The sequence below is a fragment of the Pholis gunnellus genome (genome assembly GCF_910591455.1).
Source record: "Pholis gunnellus genome assembly, chromosome: 14".
Taxonomy (NCBI): domain Eukaryota; kingdom Metazoa; phylum Chordata; class Actinopteri; order Perciformes; family Pholidae; genus Pholis; species Pholis gunnellus.
The window spans coordinates 10,805,870-10,825,021 of NC_136541.1; the positions used below are offsets into that span (position 1 = coordinate 10,805,870).

The window sequence follows — 19,152 nt, forward strand, 5'->3', positions numbered from 1 at the left end:
GCATACTGTGGTAAACTGTGAATGTGTGGATATGCTTTCATTTCTTTTTTCTTCGTCTTTCATGTGATCTGTTTCTTTGTAGCCCTTGGGTCTATTCTGAGCACAAAGCACCTTTATATGGTTTGTTTAAGCATTTCTTAAACTTCAGATGTGATGGCTTTGTAATATTGAATTATAGAGCTCCAGTCACTCGGTGCATTTGACAGCAACTTCCAGAAGCTGAAAAACCAGCTGCTATTGGCTCAGGTCTGTTCCCTACGGTGACATGCTGTTCTCTTTATCTTCTGCTGCTGTGTCTGAACGTATTCATTTCTGTTTTTACACATTTCCCCTTCATCTAATAACCTTTCAGATTTTGAGTCCCTCCATTGATCCCGTGGGAGCTGCAGTTTCCTCTACTGGATTGGCTCCCTCTACTGGCTGTATGTGGTCAAAGTAACTAGCATTATTTACCCGTGTAAATTAGTGGGTCCCAACCTTTTCCTGACAAGGTGAAAGTATCCAGTATTTCAAAAGGACAGAATATTTACAAGAAATAAACATAATTTAGTTGACAACACATTAATTATTTCTTTTTTTACCCCTATTAATCATCTCAATCCCAGGTTGGGAATCACTGCTCTAAATGCAGCACATGAAATCAATGTCTACATGAATAATTAGGGTATATGGGGACTTATAACATATTACCAATACTACTGAGCAAAGTTCCCTTTTAGGTGACAATTCAGGTTAAAGCGGCACTCCACCGATTTTACAGATGTCAGGTTATTCATCATAAGGAGCACTACTCAGTCTGTGTTTCACGGCTGTGTCTAAAGTCTTCGAGTTAGATAGAAAACCTTTGTTATGTACTGTTGACGAGGCGCTTTAAAGAGAAGGGCATTTAGATCTAATGAAATATAGTTTTGAGTTGCATATGGGAAATGCCGAATCCAGTATTTATAAGCTTGGTTCATACGAGGGATTAAAATAAAGGATATGTCGGCCTTTGCTGCTTCGATTTAAAAAAACAATGAGCAGTAAGGCTAGATGCTGTGATCTGCAGCACTGATCTGTGTCAGCATTGCAGGACATGAGAGGCCGCCGGATTTACTAATGGAGGTAAGCCATATATGGGCACACAAGCAAATATACTTATACAAGTGCACACACACCCACACGTACACACTAAAATGTGTATTCCAACAAACAAGCACTTGCTATATTTCTGAGGATTATGATAATCCGCTTTCGTCCATTGCCCATCCACTCTCTTTGCGTGACAAGTGTGTGTGAGTGTGTGAGAGTGTGTGAGAGTGTGTGTGTGTGTGTGTGTGAGTGCCTGAGGAAAAAATCATGAAACAGTTCTCTTTATACCACAGGTTTATTTTTGGTGGGCTAAATGCTGTTTGGATAAAGTAGTAGACCGATAAAGGAAGTAAAATCATGTTTTACATCGAACATCACATTTCTTCCTTGCCTTTCATACTCTTAATTAAATGTGATAACTAAAAAGAGTAAACACAATATTTAAAAAGAAAGAAAGGAAGGCTATGTAAGGGTGCCAGAAGGGTTCAATTTGAACCTGTGCAAAATCATAATGAGAAAATCATCAATACATGGGGACGCTTAGAAAAAGACAACACATATTTCATGTCTTACATTAAATAAAGTATGGAAAGTGCTCAGTAGCTTCACCGGTGCAACAGACAAAACACACACATTCATACAGAGCACTCGTTTACAGAAAGACAAAGACAAGAGGAGGCACTGCACACAGCAATCTGAATATACATTCATAGTGGCCACTCATATACATAGCGGAGTTAGCTTTTTAATCATAAAAGTGCATCAGGATGAATGTTGGTAAATTTTAGAGCAGGAGATGATCAGAGAGCAGACAAGAAAAGAAAGGTGGATGTTAACGTCGGGCCATCTGCTACAGGCCTACAGTACGTAAAGAGGTGGATTGTGGGAAGGCGTGATACACGTGGTCAGCAATTTATCAAGCTGTTCTGCAATTACACTTTGAGGATAACAAGCTCATTTCATTGGCTGATGAAGACCAGGCGATATGGTTGAAAGAACAAAGCCAAACTATTTGAAAGGTTGTTTAAACTACATGGCAGTTAATAATCAAGCATCCATCTCAAATGGATCAAAAATAGCTTTCAAATCTTTTTTGCACTGAATTCAAGAAGAGCCAAGAATGAGAGGAGTGTTTACATCGACTATGAACATTGTATATTTTTATCAGCGGACTCAATGATAATCTGAATATAAAGATTAAAAGTAGTTCCACAAAGTGAGATTCCTTATAAATATTTCAAACATTGATTTCATAGCCTACATGTACATACACAATATGTACAAATACCAGGGCCCTGTACTACGGAGAGCGAGGTAACTTCAGGTTTAAACAGACACAGGCCGCCGTTCGTGTGCAAAACTAAAAACTAAACGTTGACATTTTGTCACGCGAGTCATTCGTCAGTAAAGTCAACATCAACCATGCTTATGCTAAACCTAACCTTCTGTTTTGTTGCCTAAACCTCACTTCCTGTGAAGACGCAAGTTTATTTTGAAAAGAGACGATGCACGTACGAGTGGAGACTGACAGGCGTGAATGCGTAAATTAAAAGGCTTATATCACTGCCCCATCTAGAGGATAGACCTGACTATCATTACATTTGTGTATTCAGTTCAGCCTGTAAATTCACATAGTCGGCGATCTTCCTGTGTTTTGCAGCTGCAACTGTGTTCCTTCCTGTTAGCCTGGAATTATTCGTTCCACTTCTTCGTATTTGTCTCATATTACAGTTTGCTCTTCGTTTGTAAAATGTGCCGCTCGACTGACAACAGACTCGTCCATGTTTGTGATTGTGTGAACGCACTCAGAGCCAGATTGAGAAACCCTGGGTTGATGACCACCGCTGAGCGGTGCGTTTAACTCGCTTCATAGTACAGGCCGCTGGTCATGAGGTCAAAGGTCAGGCGGTTTGCTACCTGGAGGTTTTAATGTTCATACCTAAGCTTGTGGAATGAACCACCTTCAAGGTTTCAGCAGATTTGATTTGGATTAAATGGTGTGTGTGTGTGTGTGTGTGTATTTCAGGATGTCTGAAGATTATTTAAGTCTTCTTCAGATCTTTTTCATTCAAATATAAGAAGAGTTTCAAACCATCTGTAAATGTGAACATGAAAATGGTAGACCTATGAGAACATAGGTCTAAATTAGATTTTTAAATGTTTTATTCAAGATATTAAGAAACTTTGAAGAGTCAGAGTCTTCAAATATTTTGTCAACACGATATCTTTTTACCTTAAGTGAATGTTTGCAGTGCACTTTGCTTCCTTACAGCCTCTCCTGTCCTACTATGTGACCGTGTAGAGTTCATCCTTGTCGCTCTGACAGAGAGTGTACCCACAAACCCGGGGTCTCCAGCCCCAGCTCCAGCTCCAGCTCCAGCCCCGGCTCCAGCCCAACGCCTCCCTGTTCTTCTCCTTCGGCGGCAGCAGGAACACCACGCAGCTGGCCACCAGGATGTGCCACAGCGAGTGTGTGTAGTAGTAGTTGTCCTCTGTCTCAGTGAAGATGTACAAACATACCCCGACCAGGGCACAGACTGCCCCGGGGATCAGGAAGAGGACCCAGCGCTTCCACGAAGGCGGGTAACAATGACGTCGCTGCACTCCTCGGTACACCTGTAAACAAAGAAAAAAAAAACTGGATTACAGCAAGTTCATTGTTTTATTCACAATCTTTCTTTTCTCCCCATTGTGACCGCCTAGTTTTTCTTATCAACGAGGAAGTCAGCAGCATATTCCCATCAGATACTGTTTCATGAACTCCCTTTATTGGATGTCTCACCCAGGCAGTGACCATGCACAGTATGGCACAGAGGACGGGACCCAACAGGTTCCACAGGCCTTTGCGGTCCAGCTGCATAGACATGGCTATGAGCAGAGCCCCGAGCATGAACAGAGTCTGCACACACAAGACAAAGACGATTACAAACACATCTTAGCACATAAAATGTATTCATTTTAAGTTCAGTGTGAAAATAGGCAATAGTCAGCGTCTTACATATTTGAATGTGTCTCTGATGCGAGCCATGCACAGGATGGTGACCCAGATGGAACAGACCGACCCCAGGAAGTCACAATATTGTAGGGTATCGTAGTCCATTATACACATTACTGCTACACCCGGCTGGTCACAGGCGTGGTAAAACTACAATATGAGGAGAAGAAGAAAAAAACCACATTACTCTGAATGCTACAAAACTGCCTTGAAGGCTCTCCTTCCCCACAGTCACATATAACACATGTATATAGATGTGATGTGTCCATAAGGACTAATATAACTCAAAATCAGCTTATTACAGAAATGTACAAAATAATAATAATCCAGAATGGGAAAAATCAGTGGCAAAAACAACACCTTTAATGGACGTAAATGACAGAATGTGAACTCAGAGGAGATCCTTCCCTCTTACATAACTTTATACTTATAGAAGATGAACAGTACTCTAGAAACATGGCTATGTATGCATGTATGTGTGTGTGCGTTACCGTAGAGAAGAACATTGTGAAAAGGTAGACGGAGGCCTCAGTGATGTAGCAGCGTTTGATGGCCACCACCATGGCAGGCAGGAAGGACAGGTTACTGAGCGTGAGCAGCAGAGTAGCCGTCAACTGGCGACGGTACGACTGAGCTGTTGAGTTATCAGTGCAGCCCCAACCGCTCCAGCCTGCAAACACACACACACACACACACACACACACACACACACTCAGTGAAATCTAAATAAATACACAGTGGAATTAATCAGTAAATTACAAGAAGGGATACAGTGAGGACACTTCTTATTTTAGGTTAAGCAAAGAGACTAGTTACTTCAGTTATTTAAGTCAAAGAAAAGTATCTTTATGTCTGTGTGTGTGTGTGTGTGTGTGTGTGTTAGAGAGAGAGTCTTACCAGCCTTGCAGACGCAGGCAGCGTACAGGTAGCTGTAGGATCTCAGTAGTCTACATTCACCGTATGTCCCACAGTCCTCTACACAGGCACTGATAAACACCTCCGGGACCACAGACACCAATGATATATTACCACAGTCGCTGCTGCAAGAAAAACACACACACACACACTTTACATATTAAAACACACGGCCAACCACAAACGCCTTCGCTGCACAATCTAACATGGTGTGAACATGTTTATGATGTTAACATGAACACGTCTACAAAGGCATTACATATGTGTAGACTATATGTGTGTGAATTTAAAAAACATCTATTGTCTGTTGAGAGTATTATCTCGATCTGAGGGAGGATGCACAAGGAAAATATGTAGAAATATTCAAGACACACATTTTTAGATGGAGATAGAAATGCAGCATGTGTGTGTGTTACCTGTTGCATGTAAGCTGCAGGGTGAGGTACCATGTTGTTGACTGAGGGAAAGGCAGCCGGACCACAGCTTTGGGAACGCTGGCATTCACTTCAACACCGTACCCTCCAAACAAAGCTGCAGATACACATACATACTTACAAGAGAAGTTTCTCCAAATTCTATTTTCAGAATGCAAAGTCAAGCTTTAAGATATATTTTTGTCTGCATGGTTCAATGAAACCTATTTCCTAATAAGAGCTTAGAAGTTCTACCGTGACTATTTCTAAGTCAGAGCACAGCTGCTACATATCTAGGCATGCCTTTGGAAGAAGGCAGGAAAACACCTTTGAAAGTATGTATATTTTAACTTGTACTTGTTTGCTACTCCAAGTGTGTTAGTCATCATCAATCCTACAACCCCATTTTCTGCTATTCTGTCTTAATGTTACCCGATTCATGAAGCTGCTGCAGGTATTTCCAGGTGTCTAATGCATCAATTCCTAAGTGTAAATGTGAAAAGAATCATTCTGGTTATCTGCGCTACCTGTGCGACAGGGCTGAGAGTGGTTGAGTTCGAGGACCGGAGCCCTCGGCGAGAGACACGCCACCACACTGCTGCTAGTGTTTCCCAGGGTTACATTGGTCTACACACACACACAAGTAAAACAGCACGTAAGCTCAACCCTGACACTCTCAACTCTAACAGGCTTTTATCAGGATAGAGTGAATGTGTAGTCTTTCACCAGTACTCACAGAGTTGAGTGTGAGCTGTAGGTTGAGTGTTCCCCCGGTGGCGTGTGTGTACAGCGGGTAGGTGAGCAGCGTGGGGTGTGTATCCGTGACGCTGATGTTGGGTCCACTGGCGGGAGTGAATCGGAGCGACAGGACGTCTACCTCCTCGTAGAGCACCGGGATGCTCCACACACACGCCGACGGAGGGGTGAACAGGGATGCTGAGTCGTTGCTCAAGGTGACTGCGGCTGTGATGAGGGAGTCGTTGCCTGCTGATGTTGAGTTGGTAAAGCTGCGGTTGCCTCGGAGCATGTTGATGTCATCATCTACTTTGAGGCCGACACTTTTTGGCTTGCACCCGACTGAGGGAGACACACACAGAGCAGGATAGAGTAAGTTACACACAGACATAGTGCGTGGAATGTTTGTTTACGGGAAGCGTGTGTGCCTGTGTTCACCTGTGGTGTTTGAGACGATACTAAAGCTCACAGTACGGTTCTCTAGGCTGCTCTCCACGACAACTCGTACCCAGGTATCCCATGGTGGGTTAGAAAGAGCAGCAGAGCAGCCGATCCCTGAGCAGTTCACTGTTACCGGGCGGTGCTGCAGAGAGGTAGAGCCGAGCCTGAGGACCAGCGAACAGTTTCCGCCGTCGGCTCCCTCCTCTGACGAACAGTCGGCCACAGAGACGGAGAGAGAGGAGGCAAACTGTGGAACATACAACCTGAGACACACACAAATAAATCAACTGGACTTTTTAACGGACTGATAAGAGGAAAGAAATGCACACACGGACAGTGCTTACTTAAGGCGAGCAGGTCTGTCAGGCGCTGCGGTCTGCTGGAGGAATGTGCCCTGCGGTAAAATGGGCGTGTCCACCGCCCTCCTGATTGATAGCTGAGGCTGGAAGAAGTACGAGCAAGACGGAAAGCCCTAAGAGAGAGAAAGAGAAAAAAATAAAGAAAACAATGTAGAACAATGGGGGACAAATGCGCACAAAAAATACAATTACAGAGATATAAGGTAAAATTTAAATAGGAAGTTTCTTTCAAGGCCAGCCATTTGGTAAACACGCCGGCACTACCCGCTGCAATTATGAAATATGAACGGAGGCCAAAAAGAGAAGAAGCAGAAGAATGTGGTTCAGCTACTTTACGTAAGAATCAATTCACCGGCCTCCTGCTCCGGTGGAACAGGTTGGGGTAAAAGGATCATTTACAAGTAGAGCATGATATGAATACTGACACTTTATCTTGGCCTTTCAATACAAAACAAAATTATTTTTCAGACAAATATGACGGAGAGATGAAGTTGACGTGAAAAATAAGTGATCTCATCTTTCTTCAAAAGCGTTCTGTTTGTGTGCATATGTCCAGGGAAAGAAATCTTCATCAGGACTCAAAACAACAAAAACAGTTACAAAAAGTAAAAAGCACATACTGTATACGGCTCTATACAAACCTTCTGCTCGATGCGCCCATCATCTTCAGGCAAGTGGGCCCCAACGTACCAATCACCGGGAGCAGGATTGGAGAGGTTGAAGGTCGTGGAGCTTTGTGAAGTCACCGGTAGGATCAGAGACAGACAGGGGCTCCATAGTGTAGCGTTGGGAAACACCTTCCCTGTTGGGTTTATCACTGGAGGGGCACCATACTGAATATGGCTACGAGAGACAGAGAGAGAGAGTTTCAAAATAAGTGTCAAAGAACAAAATAAAAGCGTCTGCAGTAAATCCAGAAGAAGGATCAAAAGAGATGAAGAAGAGTCACAACAGTAGAATAAATCACAGTAGAAAGTGGGCAGACGTTGTCATGGTCTCACATGGTGACATTGTGCTGTCCACAGTGGAAGGTGTGGCCCTTGGTGACGGAGAACAACCAGCGAGCGATGGCCGTTTCCTCTGGTATGTGAAACCTCTGCAGCCTCACGTTGCCGTACCAGCCATACCTGGACAACTTCTGAGCCGGTTTGGACGAGAGCTCGGAGACAAATGTCACCTGTCCATCTGCAGGGGATACGAGTTCATTGTATGAGAGGGCACAGACACAGTTTCACTGCTTGTAGTACACTAATATACATACTGTAGTAGTCAGTAAGTTAGTAGTTTGTAAATACAAGTACGATGATCTATGTATGTGATAAAAGACAATTAATGATACAAAATTTTCTTTTAGTTAAAAATAACACACTGGGGACATTTAGCCAGAGAGATGAAGAGATGAGAGAGAGAGAGAAAGAGCACAACTGACTAAAATTAGAACTAAATGAGAATAAATACAAAACAAAAGCTCTCGCACTGACTTTGTTGTTGTCAATATGCAACACTCTACTCGCAGTTTATTGTTATTAACTTAGATAAACAATTAGTAGAATGGTTCCCTGATACATACTGTAAAGATACACGTTGTCACAGTCATACCATCATAGTGAAGACAGACATGTCTCTTGAACAATGTGAACGTGAGTGCATGAGGACTAAAACGTTTATTCAGGTAAACTCGCATGTTGAGACAGTTAGCAAACATGCTAGGACCAGTTAGCTCTGTCTTCGTCTCTCGTGCTGAACAACACTCACCGTCTGCTGACGTCCGAGTCGTCAGGGCGACGAGAAGGAGACCGCGTAGAAAACAAAACTCCATGTTTCCTTCACGAGTGTCTGAACCATTACATCGTCCTTTAACCGCTTGTAACGTCGCACCAATCTATCGCTGAGGAGAAGTCGTTCTCCACTCGCAGCACTTCCTGGATTTCTGTCAATACACGACGTCACGTGCTGCCTTTGCGTCCGTCGGAAAACTGAACATCATTCACATCAACGTCCGAGAACAAAATGCCATTTCATTGATAATTTGTATAATTTTAAAATAGATCATATTCAAATATTGTTAATTGACATAAACAACAACTTTTTGTTGATGATGCAAAACATAATTCACAGCAGTGAATAAGGTAAAAGACAAATAAGTCCATGAATGCAGCGCGTGTGTTAATTATGATACATTTTAAAAGTACAAGTTTAAGAGAACCAAGGAAGGCAACGCTGTCCTATTGAAACAGCTCTGAAATGCCTTCATTTTAATGTGTATAAATGTCATGATTAGGACTTATTTCACTATCACTAATGCCCATTTTTAAATTTGTTTACTATTACATTATAATGAATTGCATGTTTACACATAACACACATTCATTCAGCATTCATACTCCTCTGCTGTTTGGGTTGTGAGACGAGCAAGAGCATTAATAAAGACTCTTTTTGTCTTGTTTATTACCAACCGACATATTAGGCTCATCATTGCAGCAGAACAATGGCACCATCTTTAAAATCCTCACAGGTTCATTGCCTTATATCCACAACCATGAAAGAGGTCAGAAAGACTGGACAATATATGAGCTATAAGCTATTATTATGAATAAGATAAGACAATCAAATTAAATTTAGTATAAATGAAAAAGACAGAAAAACAGAGTTCATGATCAATATCTCTGCAATTCAAGTCACCCGTGTGTAAAACATGTATTAGACAAGGACATAACATTTTTAGATATTTCCTAGTAGAGCTTCCTCATATTTGCAATGTCCTTAATTGTTAATAAAAGTGTTTTTTGTCTCTTGGAACACACACTAAACAGTGTACATCCTAATGTAAAAAGCAAATGAGTAGTGAAAAAGAGAAAGGGGCCCATTCATCTTCAAGCATCATTCATCATTCATTCATCAGTGTCAAAGTGCATTTTAAATCCCACTGCATCACTGACAGTAAACTGTTGAGGGGAATAGCTTCAAACCAAACATCATACATTCAAATGTTGCTTTATAGAAGATCATAGAAACGTTACATCGTCCTGTGACTCCACCCAGCACCACTGAGCATCATAGCCCAGCAAAGCCGAGTCTCTATTAGGTGCACTCTCTTCCTCTTCCATCGCATTGTGCTGCAGGGCTCTGAAACTCTCCTGAGTTTGGTGCTCCGTCTGTGTCTCTTCTGACTGTTTAGTCACGGAACAAATATTCTCTTTTCTTCTTGCCCTGTTAGATCTGAGGAGAGCTCTTCTGATGGTGCCAATATCGCCTTTGATGTCTTGTAACGGAGCTACATCCGAGTCCTGTGTTTGGGACTTTTCTGATTTGGCACCAACCAAACAGTTGGCAAGACCAGATAATGACCGACCACGGCTGCCATGTGCGGAATGACTGACTTCAAACTTGAAGGTGGAAGAACTCGGAGGTCTTTCCTCAGTAGAGTCTGGGATCGGCATGTCAAAGTAGCTCTTGTGGTTTGATTCACCATCATCAGCGTGTGGTGGGTGAGCCGCTGATTCCTCGCCAGAGTTTTCAGTCAAATCCTGATTTGGACTCTGACTTTCTCTGTGGGAGCAATAATATAAAATAGTAAGCCACGAAGCCTGAGCCCTAAAACTGAAAATGCTTTAAATCTACATCCTGCACGTCTCAGGTAGGCCTATCTAAGCTTCTTCAAGTTTTTGCTGAAATTCTGAATCTGACTGACACACAAAATGGAGCAGAAATGTACATTTTTGATTTGTTGGTTTGTTTTAGAGTTCAGAAGTTGTTTGTTGAACTGCAAAGATTATAGGATTTTCTTTCTTCAGGTTTTTGAAGTTTAACCACACTACTGGTTTGTGTATTGTGATTTTAATGACAATTCTCTGACATATTGTCTTTTGAACACTGAACATGCTAAATATGATAACTTTATAATGCAATTTGTGTTTATAGGTCACTTATCTGCATATATTGTCGTATTGCACACTTTCGGCAATGCAAATGCCCCTGGTGACATTGAAGACACGATAACCAATGTACTGTATAATACTGTATGAACGTAGTGCATGCAGTATGGATTCAATTGGTAAATACTACTTCATCATAACATGGTACCTTGAACTTTGACCATCTTGCTCATATATATTCCGCACCGAGGATTGTTGGCCAGAAAAGCATGTTGGCTTGCATACTGAATACAACCGGATTAAGTAGGACTTACTGTATTTGATACACTATGTATTCGGACTTACTAAATCTTTTTTCTGTCATACTAAATAGTATCGCAGTCTGGGTATTGGAACGCAAAGATAATCTATTAGTGTACATTTTTTTCAAATAGTGTACATTTTCAATCAGATCAGGTTCCTGTACACCTGCCAAACCTAAACTGTACTGTACCTGCAAGGGGACATCGAGAGCCCGTGCTCCTCCACAGTCACCAGGCTGCTCAGGCTGCTTGTCAAGCTGCTGTCACGGCTGGCTAAGGCCCCCCGCTCCTCCATCAGCCAACGCATGGCCTCAATACCCTCGTGAACGGCCACCAGCTGGCGCAGAATCTTCACATCGGCAGAACGCAGCCACCTCTGCAAGAATAGAGAGGAGTTAGATAAGTGTGATGCAAGTACAGTAATATATCAGGGAACTTGATATGTGTGTGTGTGTGTGTGTGTGCACTGCCGGTGTGTGTATGGGGAGAGAGGGAACCTCTCTCAGAGGTCATCAGACATAAATCATCCACACAAACACACACACACACACTAGTGAGGCCCTTGCTTGTGTACTCATTTGACAACAAAGCATGAAGCAGAACAAAAGAGCAAAATACATTAGAAGTATGTTGGAGGAACTTAAGGTGAAAGGTGTTCAGAGAATGAGCAGAGGAATCCCAACACAATGTGTGAAATGAATTGAGAGGAATGAGAGAGACGCCAGGTGAGGGGTGTGGTGAAGAGACAGGTGAATTACGCAGGTGAAGTGGCTCCGAACTGAAAGCAGTGGGTTTGACATTTCTGCAGTTCAGAGAAAAACATTCGTCTGTCATCAGAATAAACAGAGGAGTTATTCCTGAAACAAGTTGTGCAAGTTGTTGCCAAACATGGAACGATACGCAATACTCAGGCAGTACAAACCACAAAACAGAAGATTGTGTCCAGTTGGGTAAATGCATAATTACATATCGTCTATGATAGATTCAATGCTGAGAACAGAATAGGAGTCTTTACCATCTCTTGTTTTAAGCTGCTTATTTTGTCAGAAAAGCTATCGCTGAAGGCAGAGCTGCGGTCTCCCCTGTTGACCACATCAGACCTCCAACCATCCGCAGCATCCCTCATCCAAATCAGAAGACTTTCCGGTGTTTTCATCCCAACCTTATTTTCCACTTCTGTCAGATCTGGGAAGGAATCGTTGAGGAGTTCCTCCGCCATCCCACCGCGCCGTATTTTACTTCCAAGTCCTCCGATCGGTGGCTTTGGATGGAGAAGAGCGTGTGCGTAAAGTCACTTTCCAAATTCCACTGTGAGAAGTTAAGACTCCACAGCGGGGAAACCGCGCACCCACAAATCTCCCACACTTACAGCAAAGTCCCGCACGTTATATTCCTGAACACTCAACAACAAACCGTGATCACGAATGACAAACGTGCCACACAGGCGCAGAACGAGCCGTGAAAACGCTGGAACGACAGATCACCTGTACCTGCTGACATGCTGTCGCCATTCATGCTGCTGAGGTATTGATGGTATGTAGTACAGAATGTGTTGCTAGAAAGTGGAAATGCTCTTTGTGTAGTCCTCAAACAATGGTGGGAGATACCAGCAGTCACGTGAAGAGGCAACACCTGTGCGCGCCGAGCTGCTTGTGATGTGAAGCGTTAAATCTGCAACAATCTCTTTATTAGCCTGTCTTTATATGTTTAACCTTGATTCCAGACAGAGTAGGGCTATGTATTACTTATAATTGATTATGTAGGCCACGCCTAAATATTTAATCCATCAGCATGTAGCCTAACTAACGGCAGTAAACCTGTAGTTGTTTAAAATGTAATTTAGGATATGCATAATCATTAGCGTCTTGAACTAAATCTCTCCCTGAGTAACTTTTCCTGGGATCAAATTTAAATGTCCTCATGTCAACCTCTGTGTTTGTTCATTCATTTGGGAGTATTATGGTGATTACGGTTTTTGTTTTAAAATGTAGATATCTACTTCAAATAAGGTTAATTGATAAAGAAAAGTGGTATGTATTTTTAAAAGCACAGATGGTTTGGCTGTACAGTAGATGCAGGCAATGGCAAATATTTATTGCCATGTAAAAATGTGTTTTGAGACCATTTGGATCATATTGTGGAAGTGCTTAAAAGGGACGGTTCTCCTAAAATCCAAAATCCATACTTTTCCTCTTACATGTGCTATTTATCAATCAATATTGTTTTGGAGTAAGTTATTTAATGGGACTATATGGCACTCGGCTTGTGGTGTTCAAAGCACCAAATCACCTTTTTGAAAAACTCAACAGCAATGTGTCTTTCCAGAAATCATGACCCAGTTAGTCAAAATAATCCACAGACCTTGTTGTGAGCAGTTTCATATATGGTATTTTCAATTTTGGGGTGAACTGTCCCTCAAAGACATTCTGTTTAAGAAACAGGTCTGTGCTGTTGCACAGTCCACTTTTAGACACGGAGACGGGCCAAATAGTTAGCAAGCTAACATCTGCCACACACTCAAATAGATGATTTATTTGTATTCATCCGTCATCTTGCCCCATATTGATGCCTTTCAAAATCAGGGCAACGGTTATGGGAGGTTACTGCATCCTTAATGATTGAGGATAAGACCAGTTGTGCATTAAGTGCATTGTCAAAGGAGTATATCATACAAATAGATGACAGTGGCAGTCTGAGAAAAAAGATAAAGCAACTAGCAGAATGCATGGCTGAAAATAACTTTATGATGCTTCATTTGTTTACAGAAAACTACGCTGAGACCTCAGAGGGCAAAGTCAGCTTTATGTGAAAAAGTCAGACCATGGGAGGCATCTTTGAGACTGTGGGAGAAAACTTTGAGGGTTTTACCACTGGTCACTTCTAGAGGGAGACAAACACCGCTGCATCCAACAGACTGGTGGAGCTCCAACATTGCCAACTGTTTTAAAGAGAATGTAACTAACATATATAATCATGCAATGGACATACCATTAGCACGATAAGCACAAGTCTCACAGCATACACACTGCAGTTGGGAGGAAGCTCAGAAAAACTCTAAATATCTTCATTTCAAGTTTGTAAATAATTTACATCATACACACAAAATAGCACACAGTAGTAACTGTCCCACAAAACAAATATTAACACAACAAATAGGAGACAGCAACTAATTACAACAAAAATACAAAGGAGGGTAGAACCATGTTTCAATGAATTAATCTCCATCTCTCGTGCGACTTAAAAGATGAACTATTACTAGCCTATCGCCTTACCTCTTTAGAGGCCAAACTCAGTTCAGTCATCTTTAAATCTCAACTGTGCAACAGAATCCCCCGGTTCATTTTACTGGAGCTGCTATGTGGACACCAGTATAAGACTGCAGCAGTCCCAGGTGGATTAACGAATATCCTATAGGATTTATATATATTCACTTAAATATAATTTAAGAAATAAGAAATCATCTAGATGGCTACTCCAATACCATACTCAGCACCCCCCCCCCCCCCCCCCCCCCCCCCCCCTTAACACAGCTGAAAGCCCAACAAGAACAACTAAAACTGAAAATGGCTCCTCTAATTGATTAGCTAACGGCACACTAAAAGGGAATAGGTCTGAAGAAAATTGTTGGCTGCTCTCGTAGTGTCTTCGATTAAAATCTAATAGAAACAGGAGCACATTGAGATACAAAAGGAACCTTTACAAGAAACATTTTACAAAACAAGGGTAATGTAAAAACAAATTATACACCTTGCTAGACTGGAACACAAGCCCCTGAAATCTATATTTATAAAGAACCATGTTAATATTGTATTAAAAGGACTAAAATGTTAAAACATCTCTGATCTGCACAAAACAAATACATTTTTGAATCAACAAACCTTTAATTTAATATGAGCCAAAATAAAGATTTCATGGTTCTAAAATTTCACTGAAACTGAGATTTTAAACATATTTTCAAATAAGGAACCTGCAAAATCAAACACCAAACAAAAGCTGGTCTCAGCTGCTCTCTCAGGTGAGTCTAATAAGTGCAGGAAGAAGCCCAGGTGAGCTTCTCAGCCCTTTTTATAGACTCTGTCCCTTCCGGGTCCTAGTGCTAGACTAACTATTACCTTCCCTTCCACTAAAATAATACATGTTTATGCACATAAATATATCTGAAACGTTAGCTGTTGTATTGTTACAGCTGTTGCTAATGTTCATGTTTAGATGAAGCATTAATATTCCCTCCACACTCGCTGTCTGCTTGCAGCATAAAAAAAGTCTTTGTAAGAGACGAGACATCTGCTCAGCCACACTGCTCAGCCACACTCTCTGACTTTTGCTCATAACGAACAGCTTCTGTTGACATGATCTGACAGTTGACATGTTTTGGAGAATCAGCCAACTCAAATTAAATAGTTTGTTTCCTTTGGAAAGACCTGTAGATGGCAGCAGACATTCAAGCGCTCAGATATTTGATGACATTCTACAGAGGTTGAACAATCAAGCCTGATTTCCGCTCCTCTGGGATTTCATTCATTAGCTCTGTTTTCTTAAGAGTACAGATTAAGTTTCAAACTCTGGAAACTGAGCCCAAGTCAACACTCTGAGGTCATCTCATCTCATGACTCATAATGTTTTCTGTAAATTTATAGGAGAGTTTCGGCCATTAATTCTCCAGGTTTCTTAACAAACATGCTCTACTGCTGCGAGCACATTCCATGATTTCATCGGAGAGGCATAATACTGACAGCAAATATGTCATACTTGACACAACATTCTTGTAATGTCCATGGAATGAAAAAGCAAGTGGGAAGTTGTAATGACGAGGGGATATAAAAATCTGGGTACTGTGAGCCCAGGGGGGTGGCCGTAAAACATTACCGGCGTATTAGCAAGTGTTCTCAGGGTAGCTCAGAGTAACCCTGGGGTCAGCGTTACATGAGGTCGAGGGTGAGCATAAAAAATGTTACACAGAGAAGGAATTATGTTTTTTACGAGGCAGGGCCTCTTACTTCCAGTTTTAGGGAAATCATAAACTTACGCAAACATTAAAAAAATGGTCAAATTGTGTCATTGAAAGGCCAGGATTATGAGCAGATAGGATTTTACTGCATCTGTCAGGGCTGTTAAGTGTGATTTACTAAGAATCATAAAGCGGATGTGGGGGTTTAATAGGGGAGTTGCCCTACTTTTTTCTTTTTTTTTGCCAAACCACCTGAAACGTGAAAAGCAGAGACATGAACGTCAAACAACATTCACTCACGTGGATTAAATTTATCCTGAAGTCTCTTACACATAGAGAACACGTTCCTGGGAATAGAGGAATAGATATTTTACTATTCTCCTGTAGCCTAATTCCCCAGTGAATAAGCCTGAAGCGTGGCGTGTGTGTGTTTGCATGCATCGAGTCAAGCATAACAGCATAACAGCTGAGGCCACTGGGCCAGGAAATCCTCCAGGTTCACGTGGTCTGTGGAAAGACCCTCATGTACAAACAAAGCCAATCAACCTGAACTTTACAGCACAATCAGGCCAGAAAACACTCAATGGTTTCCCCCCCAAAAACAAGCTCTCAAGTGTGAAAAGCTTCACCTGTCAAATGTACAGTATACAAAAAACTTGAGAGCTAGAAGTGTTGGTAGGTGTTTTTGTTACCTTTGGACAGAACCAGGCTAGCTGTTTCCCTCTGTTTTCAGTCTTTACGCTAAGCTAAGTTAGCCAGCTGCTAGCTGTAGCTTCATATTTACTGTACAAATAAAAGAATGGTATCAATCTAGTAGTCGCAAAGCATATTTACCGAAAATGTTGAACGGTTCCTTTAAGGATCTAACTGACATATTAAAAAATTATGCAAAAAGGCGCAAGATTAAAAGAGAAACAGTTAGTTAATAACTCCCGCTGCTCATGAATCTTTAGTTAGGCGATCACGCTGCTCTGTGCATCTGTTTCTATTTAGGAACCTACAGAGAGATTAAATGAGTGTGGATACGTAATGGATCTCATATGTATGGAGAGGCCCATTTACATCCTGTAATTGTGTTGTGTTTATTCAAACCATGACATAAAGCACAGATCGCAGAGCTGAGAAGGCACATAAACACAGAGTTTACAGTGCGTGAGAGGCATACCATGGAGCCCATTAGCTTCCACTGGAAAGCTTACAGTATCAACGTGCAATTTGCAATGTCAATTGGACTAAAACAGAGATGCACATTGTGCACAAACAGATAGCCCACGCTGTCTGACTGCAGGGTCATCAATAGATTCCTGCTGCATCAATCTTTGTTGTTTAAACAGATGTCAGCGGCACCAAAGAGCTTGTGCCGGGCCTGATCGAATGCTTGATAGGAAAGCCCAGAGGAGCCTGTGTCAGAGGCCACAGGGGCCAGTAGATTCCGAGCACATTAACATTCCTGAATAAATAACCCCAGGGAATGTTATTGTGGAGACGTTAAACAGGATTTTCCTCCCAGAGCGCAGGAGAACGACCAGGCATCACTCTGGCGTCTCCATCGCCTCGGGTTAGGAGGAGCTAAAGCAGCCGGTGCCAAAATGAAGAGCTTTTTAAACCCCCTTCTATCCTTTCCTGCCTTCGAATTGCAAATTGCACCACATGAAATCATTCTGGGGGATTCTGGTTCATTTAGATATTGTTCATCAGAATCAGATTTATTTGCTCAGTATGTGTGCACATACAAGGAATTTGTTTCAGTTTCTTTTTTGTATCTTTCTGGATGTACTTACACATGAATTTAAATAACAGCTAGGGACAAGGACAACAAAGCTGAACAAATAAAGGTAAAGAGCGACGGGACTGTTATGTACACAAGAACAAATAGGTGTTTATATAATGTTTCCTGCCAGTGTACATACAAACACATCTGACTAACCAGTAATATTATCAAGCACATATTTTATATCATTTTTATACCTTTCCATAAACAGGCACAGTACTGAATATTTTCTGGATTCTGCTGGGTGGACTACACGATGGGTTTCACATTGTTTTCCATGCAACATGTGTTTGCAATAATGGACTTTCAGCGGCACCAGTGGGGGTGGAGAGGTTAAGTATGGGCAAGTCAAGTAAATCTTATTTATATAGCCTCATATTAATAGCTATACAAATTAGCCAATTTAGCAAATTGGTGATATAAGACTAATGTAATATAAGGCTAATAAAAGCAGGTATGCTTTGCTGAACCATGTGACATTGTTTAATCTTGTGTTTAACTTCGACGATCGAGTGTTTCCAGGTAGTTTTTGTCACTCACATGCATTGCTTTGTTTTGGATACGTCACTAACTGCCCCATCAGACCTCTCTAATTTGTCATGGCATATTACACATGCTGGTAACTCATCACTGTATATGTGATACAAATAAATCCCCAGTTTGCATTGCTACCTTGAAGAACAAAATTCCATTTAGGCATTCTTATAGCAATCAATAGTGATACCACTGGGGGAAGTGAGTGTTTCAATCAATGCTGCATCTCATTTGAGGAGTGACAATCGATGTTCCCTCTTCTTGATTGATTTTCTTTGGCCCCTTGGGGATAGTGCAACAAGCTGAACACACTATAATGAAGTTGTAATTGCAGTTATGTTAGCCAACGGTTGTCTACTTAAACATGGAGAAACATTAGCATTCATTTAGAGTCAGGTTTGTGGTCATCTGACAATTATAAGTCAAAAATTCACTCTCTAGTTAAAAGATCGAGTGTTTCCAGCTCTGTTTTGCTTTCCTTCAGCTGCTAAATGCTTCTCTAAATGCTCCACTATGTTCATCAGCTAGTCGCTATAACTTTGTCTGCTTGCTGTTTGGTGCCGAGCAGGAAGTGTGCAGTCGGTCTTTAGGATATTTTTTTACTGAAAACAGCTGCCTGCAGCAGCCGGTGTTTTTGCCGTTGCCAAATATGTTGCCAAGTCAGAATTTAGCGTGATTTGAAAAAGGTATTTTCAACATCAACATCATCAATTATGAGTAAATATGATCAGTCAAAATCAGTTTTGAATCACAACTAGTGGGTCAATTTCCCCTCAAAGACTTTTACTTGGAG

The 19,152-nt window shown here is 41.5% G+C and overlaps 2 protein-coding genes across 2 annotated transcripts; both read right to left on the bottom strand.

Annotated features, from left to right (window-relative positions):
• Nucleotides 1-1,358: 1,358 nt before the first annotated feature.
• On the bottom strand, nucleotides 1,359-8,828 carry pgap6 (post-glycosylphosphatidylinositol attachment to proteins 6). The gene is made up of 13 exons (XM_079173731.1): nucleotides 8,685-8,828; nucleotides 7,931-8,114; nucleotides 7,571-7,772; nucleotides 6,915-7,042; nucleotides 6,568-6,833; nucleotides 6,131-6,471; nucleotides 5,922-6,021; nucleotides 5,398-5,512; nucleotides 4,964-5,106; nucleotides 4,558-4,736; nucleotides 4,070-4,216; nucleotides 3,854-3,970; nucleotides 1,359-3,687 (listed from the first exon to the last, which is right to left on the bottom strand). The coding sequence occupies exons 1-13, from the start codon at nucleotides 8,746-8,748 to the stop codon at nucleotides 3,358-3,360; spliced, it is 2,316 nt and encodes a 771-aa protein (XP_079029857.1). The 5' UTR covers nucleotides 8,749-8,828; the 3' UTR covers nucleotides 1,359-3,357.
• A 614-nt stretch (nucleotides 8,829-9,442) lies between these two features.
• LOC306706798 (uncharacterized protein) lies at nucleotides 9,443-12,484 on the bottom strand. The gene is made up of 3 exons (XM_079174020.1): nucleotides 12,122-12,484; nucleotides 11,298-11,482; nucleotides 9,443-10,478 (listed from the first exon to the last, which is right to left on the bottom strand). The coding sequence occupies exons 1-3, from the start codon at nucleotides 12,323-12,325 to the stop codon at nucleotides 9,935-9,937; spliced, it is 933 nt and encodes a 310-aa protein (XP_079030146.1). The 5' UTR covers nucleotides 12,326-12,484; the 3' UTR covers nucleotides 9,443-9,934.
• Between the last annotated feature and the right edge of the window lie 6,668 nt (nucleotides 12,485-19,152).